General features: G+C 34.1%; 1 protein-coding gene across 3 annotated transcripts; it reads left to right on the top strand.

Annotated features, from left to right (window-relative positions):
* The first annotated feature begins 7,994 nt into the window (after window positions 1-7,994).
* Window positions 7,995-10,768, top strand: LOC108466535 (uncharacterized). Of its 3 annotated transcripts, XM_053018081.1 has the most exons (8): window positions 7,995-8,131; window positions 8,235-8,668; window positions 9,030-9,156; window positions 9,236-9,318; window positions 9,479-9,542; window positions 9,661-9,778; window positions 9,931-10,085; window positions 10,525-10,768. In XM_053018081.1, exons 3-8 carry the CDS (start codon window positions 9,097-9,099, stop codon window positions 10,612-10,614), a joined length of 570 nt encoding a protein of 189 aa, XP_052874041.1. In that variant the 5' UTR covers window positions 7,995-8,131; window positions 8,235-8,668; window positions 9,030-9,096; the 3' UTR covers window positions 10,615-10,768. The 3 variants fall into 3 exon arrangements, with proteins under 3 accessions (XP_052874041.1, XP_017622388.1, XP_017622387.1); XM_017766899.2 differs by having other exon boundaries at window positions 8,007-8,668; window positions 9,043-9,156; XM_017766898.2 differs by having other exon boundaries at window positions 8,008-8,668; window positions 9,048-9,156.
* The last annotated feature ends 920 nt before the right edge of the window (window positions 10,769-11,688 follow it).

Below are 11,688 nucleotides of genomic sequence, written 5' to 3'. Positions count from 1 at the left end.
CATTGGTATTTCATGTGATTTTGAAATGGGCCTATGGGCCATACCATTTACAATAAAGGCTTCGGCCCAGTGATATGATTTATGAAAAGGCTTGACCCGATGAATCGTTAAACGAAAGGCTTTACCCAAAGATATGTCGAGAATGAATAGGGCTTTGGCCCGATTTTCTTGATATCGTGTTATTCATTTGTTTGTTTGTTATTGGGATTACACATCGAGTTTTCGTAAAATCACTGTTTCTAACTCGTGTAATCCCTAAGCTTAGATGGTTTGGAGCTGCGAGGACTTGGAGATGGCCACACTCATTTCTTTTTCTTTTAATTGCAATTAGATTTCATTTTGGGTTTTAATTTATGTAATAAGGCCGTTGGTGGGTTTTAAGTTTTAATTTGGATTGTGATTTCTTATACTAAACTGCTAGTCTAGGAAAACTCGAGATTTCAAAATGGCATGATTCTTCTAAGGAACACGAGTTTCCAACAACAAAGTTTTCAAAATGCTTCCGTGATTTTAAATGAGGTAATATACCAAAGGCAAACAAATTGGTAAACGTTTTGATGAGAACTTTAGTTTAATAATAATAAAGGAATTTAGATTCAGTAATGGATTTTCACCAGAAATATCAAATTTGAAAAATGGTTTGATGTGACGCACCAGATTCGGCCATAACGTCTAGGCCGAGTTTGGGGTGTTACATTTAATGGTATCAGAGCTTACGTTACAAAACTCGGTATGGTATGGGTAGCAGAAAATTATTGTTATTTTTTTCTTTTTTTCTTTTTTTTTGAAATTGGGGTTTGAAAAGTGTTTTTCTAAAATTTTATTTTGAAATTTATCAATGAAACTTGACTTGTTTCTGAAAAAATGTTACTGGAAGTGTGGCACACCGAGTCTCCGGCACCAAATCTGTAAGTTCTCTAACTCTGTTTACTGTTATAGATTGAAATGCTATATTGAGAAACTACTATAGATAGTAGCACTATACTGGAACTCTCTAGTTAGAGTAAACTGTAACGCTTGAATTTAGATTTAGTATTTATTTGGTGTGTGTTCTAGAAATGTAGAAATTGTTTGCATGTGAAATCTATCCGCTCCGATGGATAAATGTTTTGGGTGTATGTTAGTATTATTAGTATCAGAGTGCACAGCGGAAGTGTGATGGTGTAGTCTGAGAGTGGGAAATTAAATTTCTTTAAGGGGGTAGAATTGTAACACCCCGAATTTGGGCCTAGAAGTATTGAGCCTTGAGTGTGGGTCCGTAAGGAGGTTATATATAGTTATTTAATTGTGCAATGAAATGACACAATAAATGTCTACTTTAGTGGTTAATGGCCCTCAGAAATGTTGGAGAAATCTTGGGTTCAAACCTGGGCTTTAGCAAAAATTTTGGTATTAAGTGAAAAAAAACCTGGATGCTTGGATGAGGGCCTTTTAAATTATTGTGTTAAATAAATGACACAAGGAAGCTTGTAGTCTAGTGGTTGTGACATTATTAAGGTTGTATGGGAGCCTGGGTTCAAGCCTTGGCTCTTGCAATTTATTTTGGTTTTTTTTAAGGGAACCTGGACTTTGGCCTTTAGACCTTATAATTAATTGGGGATAAAATATGACAAAAAAAGAGCCTATGGTGAAGTGGCAAGGTGGCGTCATAGAGTTGGTAAGGAGGTCTAGGGTTCGAAACTCATAGCAATCAAAGAGCATTTATTTTGCTAACAGGGGGCGGCAAGAGTTGGTGTTGAATTTAAACTCTGATGTTAGAGGGATCCCATATTGGGAAGCTAACATAAGAGGGGATGCGAAGCTGGCTTTAAATAAAGAGAACCATGAGAAGAGTAGAGGTACCTTTCTTGGCTGATCCCTTTCGCTTTATGGCGTGCTCGTTTGGGTTGGGAGTCGGCTAAGAGTGCTCGGAGCGTAGATTAACTCAGCCTCTCTATCGGTGTGTATTTCTCAAGACTCTAGGCAGGGATGGCTACTTGAGCCGATGGTAGAAAGAGGCCATGTGGGCCCAATGAGCCTCTGGTCCAATTGGATAAGTTGTTTGATTAGTAGTAAATATTAGACTAGGCTAGGTGAATCTCATATTTGTGGCTAGATTTTACTAAAAGGGCCACACGTGTGGGCCCATTTAATGAGAATAGGCTTTAAGCCCATTCGTATTGTTATCCTTGTTTAGAATACTTTAGTTTACCAAATTATTAAAATGCCCTCAATTTGTAAAATTACCAAAGTACCCTCGATTTACAGAATTACTGTTTTACCCTCGATTTACAGAATTACCATTTTACCTTCGATTTATAGAATTACCATTTTACCCTCGATTTATAGAATTATTGTTTCACCCTCGATTTATAAAATTACTAAAATACCCTTGGTTTACAAAATTACCAAAATACCTTCGATCAGTAAAATTACCAAAATACCCCTGGTTTGTAAAATTACTAAAATACCCCTGGCTTGTAAAATTACCAAAATAGCCCTGGTTTGTAAAATTACTAAAATACCCCTGGCTTGTAAAATTACCAAAATACCCCTGATTTGTGAAATTATCGAAATACTCTCGATTTGTAAAATATCAAATTACTCTCGGTTTGTAAAATATCGAAATACCCCTGTAGGGTAGAATTATCGAAATACCCCTGTAGGGTAGAATTACCGAAATACCCCTGTAGGGTAGAATTACTAAAATACCCATGTAGGGTAGAATTACTAAAATACCCTTGTAGGGTAGAAATACTGAAATTACCCTGTATGATAGAATTACCGAGATACCCTTGGGTAAAATTACCATTTTGCCCGTAGGGTGTTAAATGACTATTTTGCCCTTGTGAGCAAGTGACTGACTTGGACTGTGTGGTTGACGGATTTGATTGTGAATATATGTTGGTGATATGAATGACTTGACTGTGATTGTTTGATTCAAATATGGGCATGACATTCTGCATACATGACATGTTGCATGGGTTGAGTTTTATAAATGGAGGAAGTGCTAAAAGGGTCAGTGCCCTGGGCCATCAAAAAGGGCTTTGCCCGGTTTATCAAAAAGGGCTTTGCCCAGCTTATTAAAAGAGGTTAGGCCTCCAGGTTATATGACAAAGCGACTATGCCGCCAAAGGAGAGTTTGGTTGGGTGGGTTGAGTTATTCCCACATGGAGAGCTTGGTTGGTACGGTGGAGAGTAGCGGATGGTGGGTTGAGTAGTCTCCCAAATGGGCTTGCATACATTCATTGGTATTTCATGTGATTTTGAAATGGGCCTATGGGCCATACCATTTACTGATAAAGGCTTGACCCGATGATATGATTTATGAAAAGGCTTCACCTTAGTAACTGCTAAACGATTCACCCAAAGATATGTCGAGAATGAATAGGGCTTTGGCCCGATTTTATCGATACCGTGTTATTCACTTGTTTGTTTGTTATTGGGATTACACATGAGTTTTCGTAAAATCACTGTTTCTAACCTGCGAGGTAATCCCTAAGCTTAGATGGTTTGGAGCTGCGAGGACTCGGGGATGGCCACGCCATCGCTTTCATTTCTTTTAATTGCAATTAGATTTTGTTTTGGGTTTTTAATTTATGTAATAAGGCCGTTGGTGGGTTTTAAGTTTTAATTTGGATTGTGATTTCTTATACTAAACTGCTAGTCTAGGAAAACTCGAGATTTCAAAATGGCATGATTCTTCTAAGGAACACGAGCTTCCAACAACAAAGGTTTAAAAATGCTTCCGCGATTTTAAATGAGGTAATATACCAAAGGCAAACAAATTGGTAAACGTTTTGATGAGAACTTTAGTTTAATAATAATAAAGGAATTTAGATTCAGTAATAGATTTTCACCAGAAAGATCAAATTTGAAAAATGGTTTGATGTGACGCACCAGATTCGGCCATAACGTCTAGGTCGGGTTTGGGGTGTTACACCCTAGCTTGAAATATGGGTAGAAATAAAGAGAGCATGTTTCGAGGCTCTCAATAATACAAAGAGCATTAAAAACCGGGCTAGAGAGCACTTACTATTGAGCTTGAAATGTTGAAAACCCTAGCAGTGGAGAGCATGCAAATTTTAGCAGCATGGAGAAGATGAATGACATGATTTTGGCTTATTTTTCCCTTTTTATTCTTTAATTAACTAAATGACCAAAATGCCCTTCCTTACTAAACTTCCAAAATTTTCCATGCATGCCCATTTTTGTCCAAAATCTTAGAAATTAGGCAAATTACTCTTTAAGGACCTCTAATTAACATTCCAAAGCAATTTCATACAAATTGCTTCTAGAACCCAAGTTTTGCAATTTATTCAATTTGGTCCTTAGTTTCCAATTGGACACCTTACACATAGAATTTCTTCATAAAACTTTAACAATTATTTTAATGTCTGATTTGTGATCCTGAAATCACTATTCTAACTAGGCCCTAATTCGAGATGTTACAGTTGGGACGCGACCGTGTGTCTTTTGTTCGAAAGTTACATGGGCCCGAGTGATAGTCGTGTGACCCTTGTTTCCAATTTTTATGAATCTTTTCGAAACTTTCTAATTTGTTTCAAATTGGTCCCAAATTGCTTCTAAGTTATTTATAGGGCCTCGAGGGCTCGATTTAGGGACTATGCGTATGAGATGAATGGTTTGTGATGTAATGACCCGAATTTTATGGTTATCAGGAAAGTGTATTTTTGGGTCTTCATTTCTGAAAAATGGTTTCATAAATATTTATTAGAAATATTTACGAAGTTAATTGTGAGGTTAATTAGATTGTGGATAGGTGAAGAAAGGTTAATTAGGTATAAGGATTAAATTGAATAAAAAGTAAAAGTCTAATTATAGATTAAAAGAAATGAAAAAAAAACAAAAAAAGAAACAGAGAATAGAAATGAAAAATAGGGGAGAAAGAAAGAAAATAAAAAGGGAAAGAAAGAAAAGGGAGAAATAGGAATTTTAAAGCTTGGAATTTAAACAGTTAACGTTGTGCCGAAAAACCTCGGCTAAGAAAGGAAAAGACAAAGTCAACGAGGCTTAGCTTGAAAATTACGATCTGTATTTCTATAATCCGAACTTAATATTTAATTGTTGAAATTATTATATATTTATGGTCAGTGCATCGAGATGATTATTTGAATTGGAGTGAATATTGGTTGAAATTGAAAAGTGAATTTATTTATTAATTCTTGTATTTTTATTAAATATTATGGTAAGTAATTTAGGTGAGAATTATTTGTATTGTGTTTTACAATTGAAATGGATTGATTTGGTATGTGATAAATTTATTAAATTTATATGGTTATATATATATATGATTGATGTGAAAATTGAATATTGAATGTATGTTATATTGAAAATTAAATTAATTGGGAATGTGATAAAATAAATATGAATATGTGATTAATGTGGAATTTGGAATATTTGTTACTGAAAAGTGAATTGAATTGTATTGAATTATGAATTTATGTGATTAATTAAAATGTAAATTGATTGGAAAATTTGAAAGTGAATTGAATACCCTATTAATAGTATCGAGCTAGTCGGATATAATTAGCATGTCATAGGATTGGAAGTGTTCAGGGATACTTTGACCTTGAGTCAATGAGGCACTATAAGTGTCGCCTTACTGCTACTATTCCGGATTCGTTTCGAAGAGGTGCTTCGTACCTTACTGTTACTGTTACTGTTCCGGATTTATTCCGATGAGGTACTCTGCGTACCACTATTGTTACTGTTACTGTTACTGTTACCGTTACGATGTATTTCAGTTCTGGCCAATGAAACACTGTATGCTATCCCGGTGTGTGGGTTGGATCCATGTATTTGTTTGAGTCTAAGTCATGTTAATAGGGTAAATAAAGGTACTGAATAACTGACTACTACTGAATAACTGACTGTTACTCGATAACTAACTGCTACTGAATAATTGATTGTTACTGAATAATTTATCGTTACTGAATAATTGACTGTTAAAGAGTGATTGAATATTATTGAACGACTAGTTGTTATTGAATGATTGAATGTTACTGAATGAAATTGATAAATTGATCGATACTGAAAATTATTTACTGATATTAAATAGTGAACAGAAGTATAAGTGAGACATATGAATGGAAAATATTATTATTTAAATGACTGTGAATTTATTTGAAAAGCTAATTAGGTTAATAGATGATAAAGATTGAATGAGTTGTAAAGAATTTATCCATAAAATGAATAAATGAATATTTATTATCATTAAATGATATTAAGTGTATGTTTCACTATTTAATGTTTGGATTATAGAAATACCACTGAGTTCATACTCAACATACAGTTTGTTTCCGTGCGCAGGATAGGTTAAAGTCAGACCGTTGAATCAGCATCCTAGGTCGATCCCGAACTCAACGTGATGAGGTATATTAATTATTGGTAATGGCATGTACCTAAAATGTCCATATGTGTCATTTTGGATTGTCAATGTAAGGATGAAATAAGTAAATTTAGATTTAGTAATAGTATATGGTAGGAACTGGCTTATTTGGTAAGAATTTGAACTATTTGATAATGTATGTGAAATACTTAAAAAGATTCATCATATAAGCATGTAAAATGTCTAATTTGACATGTTTTGAGTAGGTTTGAATGTGATTTAAAGTGATCGAACTGAATTGACTGGTAATGCCCTGTAATCCTATTCCGGGGATAGATAAGGCTTAGGGGGTGTTACATGTGATACATTTAAATTATTGGATGTTATGATGTTTAAATGTTTTCGATTTTTAGTAATGTTCCGTAACCCTAATTCGACAACGGAGACGGATTAGGGGTGTTACAGTGACTTTGGTACATTATTGATCAAGTTGTTTGTTCATATTTGATTTATAAAGATTGTATGTTTTGTTTGAAATTATAGTATGAATGTGTAAAGTAGTTAAATTGGAAATCGCAAGTTGCAGTTTCATTAGCAATTGCAGAAATAGTTTGTCACGTCGCGACGAGATCAAGTTACCATGCTATGACGCAACGTCGAGTATTTGTCGCTGGGACAAGACCTAGTCAGTATGTTGCATTGCGACAAGGAACCCCTGACATCGCAACATCAACTTGAAGTTCTGAAAATGTTACAGTTTTGTCCTAATTTGATCTCGAGTTAGCATTACAACTTTCGAAAGCTCATATAAGACCTAGAAACGTATGTATATTATTTTATATACTCAAATTGCCTATAATTGAATGTTAATGGCGTGAATTGAATTATAAATTGTTTGTAGTTGCTTCGGTAACTAGTATAACATTTTATAGCTCAGACCTGGCTATCAGTTCGGGCAATAGGCGTTACAACAAGAGTCAAATGATGCCAAAGCCATTCTCATAAAATATCAAAGCCAAAATGATGAGATTTCAATTGTTGAAATATTCAAACCTGGCCATAATGGACTTGATTACACTGTTAAGAAACTTATATCTCCTTCAGTTTTTGTTAAATCTAAATAAATGGTTGCTACTTCATCTTTTAAGGTAGGTAAAAAGAAGAATAAAAAATCTCTTTGTTATCATTTTGGAAAGTCGAAATATATAAGATCCCATTGTTACAATTTGATGAATGATCAAAAATGGAGAAATACAAGGAACATCTAATCAAATGTTACAAGAGTTGATGGAACAATTACCTAGATGGCAACATGTATGCAAGATTGGAAGAAGTTTAGATCAGTTGCAAACATGTTATACAATAACTCGAAACAAGTGCAAACCGAGGTAATTTCAAAACCCATAAAAAAATGTTCAAGTGGCTTCAACCAATTGACTTGAGTCACTAACTAATATAGGTTAACAATTAATAAAGAAAATAAATATAAAGAGTGTACGAAATGAATGCAAGTAAAAGGAACGATTACAAATTAACCTCACTTATTCAACCTCAATTCATAAATTAGTAATTTATGTCAATTTAACTTGAATTTAGAATCAATTACTCAAATCCATCTCCAGCTTTAGGATAAGTTCTTAGAAAGCGCAATTGCCACTGATGTATATTCCTCAGCGCCTCTAGTTATGTACTACAATTATTAGCTTTGTCCTTGACTATCAAGATATTCACGTGGAGGTTGTTACCTGAAATCAATTTTGGGTAATCTCTTGATTAGATCACCAAGGCACTAAGGCGAAAGTAAGGAACTACTCGGACTTACTTTCCCTTTAGAATTTCTATTTACCTATTTATCACTTAGAGTAAACAGCAGACGCATAAATCAAAATTGTCGGTATGGTAGCAATTGTATTAGGCAGTGGATGCGAAGAGATAAATGATGGATCAGAGATTGGGCTCAAGGAATTGTTTGACTCAATCAAGCATCTAGCATTGATCAAAGGATCAACAGGGGCAGCGTTGGTAACGCAGATTATCAAGCCTTTTCTTTCACTCCATGAGCCGAAGGGAAAAAAGCAAGAGAAGATGGGTGTATAATGGTCTTTTAACATTAAACAATACGATCATACAGGAACGACTCTACCCACCGGTCATGGTTACGTACAAGTTTGAGGAAAGTCAAAACACTACCCGTTAACACAACAGTGATAAGAGAAAAATTATCTCTTCATCTTTTGTTAGAAATTCTTTTTCTATAACCAAATCATTATCTGTTTCTTTCAAACTTATTCTTTCTTTTTCTGCTCCTGCTGCCTATACAAAAAGAGATCAACTTCTGTAAGCTCTGCAGAACCTTTTTTTTTTTTACCTTATTTACTTTGGTTAATGGGAGTTTGGTTTTATTAGTTTTCTTGCTTTGCTTTTAGTTTGTTGTTTTAGCTTTCGATTATGGGGCATAATTTGTTCTCTTTTTGTAATAGTTTGAGCTGTTAATTAGGGGTTAATTGATTCACTTTGATGTAAAAAAATTTGAAAATTCAATGGTTTAATTGTTCCCGGTTCATGAAAACCTTGTCCCTGTAAGTGGGCTAGATACGAATTATATGACAACAGTAGATTTATGAGATTTTAATTCTAAATCTAGGAAGCATGAGTGATTGATTATTCTTGTGATATACATGTTATCTCAATATTGAAGGGTTCCGCTTTAGGATAGGTCCCGTAGCAGTTTATAGTCTCGGCAAAGATTGAGAAGTGGTGCATTCATGTTGAATCTGTTCAGTTTCCGGGGGCTGCCTTGGACTGGTGCTAATGGTCAGCAAAAGGTTCATTCAACAGCCTCTTTGAATTTCCCATTTGGTTGTCATTGATTATCATGCATCCCTTAGTCACCTCCATTTTCAGGTTCAGTTGACGGCTGCAGAGTTGGAATCACTTAGATCGGAACTCGCTGATATAGAAGAGAGAGAAGCTCACATGAAAGCTCGGTAAAGGAGAGCTGAATCTTGTCCTTTGAACCATTATGTATATTTTGGTCAGCTATATATGAACCTTTTGTTCTTGAGGTCTAGCAAATAACATTCCTACGCAATATTCAGATTTGGATACAATACTTCTGCATGTGATGATGTTTCTGTGTCATTGCAGGTTGGAACATATCGATGGGATTTTGCGATCGGCTCGACTTTCTGGCTATTTGTACATTCGAACCGTATGCATTTTCCAATTTTGCTATCTTTGTATCAAGTTTATCCTGCATCCAGCTCTTTGTTCTTGCGTTACTGTTACTCTTCTGGTTAATGATCTTCCTACATATCTTTCATTCTCAGAGATGGACAGCTTTACCCGGAGAACCTGCTCCTATCGATGATACCAAAATCAACGATTGGCTTCCTCGATTCATTGTTCTTCACGGCCAATGTATATTCTTCTATTTACTCTCCACAGGTAATTAACTTTTTGATGAATTAAGTTTCAAATGGAGCTAAACTTGGAAAAAGCAATAATTAAACTAGTAAGATTGAAGGATACGTGAAACAGGTTGGTATATTAATTATAAACATGACTTGATAATCAACTTCTTAATTTACAATCTGCAGATTTGAGCCCTCAGGATTCCACCCTACTATCCGATGTGGTGGAAGTAGGTTCCTTGCCATGTTTTACGAGAGAAGATGAAGGAACACGATATTCCTTTTATATCTTAACTCGCCAAGGACTGCGCTATGAATGTTCACATGTTTCTCAAATACAGGTAAACAATGTGTCCTTAATATGCATATATATGAACAGAGTACAATGTGCTGTTCTAAACTCATAAACGTTATTGCTTCATGTTATTTTTGTAAAGTATGCTTGCTGCTGAGTTCTGAGCCTGTGTAAGTTGAGGTCAATTCTTCATTTTCTTATTTGCAATTTATTAAGATGAAGCTAAGCTATGTTACTGAGTGTAATATGTTTAATTTTCTCTCTATATAGCAAGGTCAACTCAAGACTTTGTCTATTTGGTTAGTACATATAATCACCGTTATGCACAGACAGCTAATAAGTTGAGATTCGAATTCTATCATCTATATATACATCTCTAAGCATATATAGTAAGGTTGATTGAAGAAAATCATATAATTTCACTGTGTCCATGTAAATTTTGCATTGATCAAATTTGAGTTTTATTATTTTCTGTGTTTTGGTAGGTGGACACCTGGCTATCGGCTTTGCAGACAGGCTGCAAGGTGGTTTCTGAATCTGATGTTTTAGTTCCAAATGGTTCAAGTAAAAAGTAGAATCATTTACAGATTTTGTAACAGTAAGTTGTAAATATAAGGTGAAAGTTACAATTACTAACAAATTGTCTTGTGAATGTAAATATAGGATGCCACTTTCCATTAATAAAACATCATCCATCTTCGAGGATTCCTTAAATTTAGAAATGACAAACTTTGATTTCTTACTTGGGCTTCATCAATTGACTTGTACAGCAAAATTTAAACAAAGTCTTAATATCTTTTATTGGTTTCACAATGTATCCATCAAAGCGAGCTTAATGACTAATTCTCTATATTCTATAGCTCCATTAAGAGATAAATACTGGTCACTGATTTTAAAGCTATTTCATGCCCAAAGCGAAGATCGAATGATCACTGGTTAAAGTAGGACAGATCTTTACATCCCACTTAACTCCAGTTAATAATTTTTTTTATCTTTAATGAGTTTGTTATTTTTTTCTATGTGAACCATAAAAAGCATAATGGTTCGATAAAAAAGCAAAACTGTTTTTAGCTATTCGACAAAAAGGTAACAGAAAAGAAAAAAAAATGGAAGAAGAAGAAAATAATGAATAGACAACTGTAAAGAAAAATTCTTTATATATTAAATGGGAAAATGAAAAGTTTTAGTAGATGATGAGGGACCTAATTGTTATTTTCAATAATTTTAAATTAATAGTATTATTTTGAAATTAGTAAGTAAATATACTTATATTTAGGTGTAAGTGTTTGATATAGTATGTATCTAATACAAATCTAATCAAAAGTTGTATGTTTATATCCATACATTGAAAACGAGTAATTCAAAAAGAATGAAGAATTTCAAGATTAGATTTATCATTATTTTAAGAAACACAATAAATCTCCTTATAAAATTAAAAACATTATTCCTATTTATTTGGAATGGGAGTCTGAAATATATGCAGTAATAATATTAAACTAGCGAGTATCTTTTCAGTTCATATCAAAGTCTAATATACATTTTTAATAATTCCAATCGGGGGTGTAGCTCATATGGTAGAGCGCTGTCTTTGCATGAGAGAGGCGCGGGGTTCGATTCCCCGCACTTCCAAAATTATTTTTTTCACAATA

Source organism: Gossypium arboreum, chromosome 8 (genome assembly GCF_025698485.1).
Source record: "Gossypium arboreum isolate Shixiya-1 chromosome 8, ASM2569848v2, whole genome shotgun sequence".
Classification (NCBI taxonomy): domain Eukaryota; kingdom Viridiplantae; phylum Streptophyta; class Magnoliopsida; order Malvales; family Malvaceae; genus Gossypium; species Gossypium arboreum.
The sequence above is the reverse complement of the archived record's forward strand: the minus strand, read 5'-3'. Positions and strand labels throughout refer to the sequence as shown.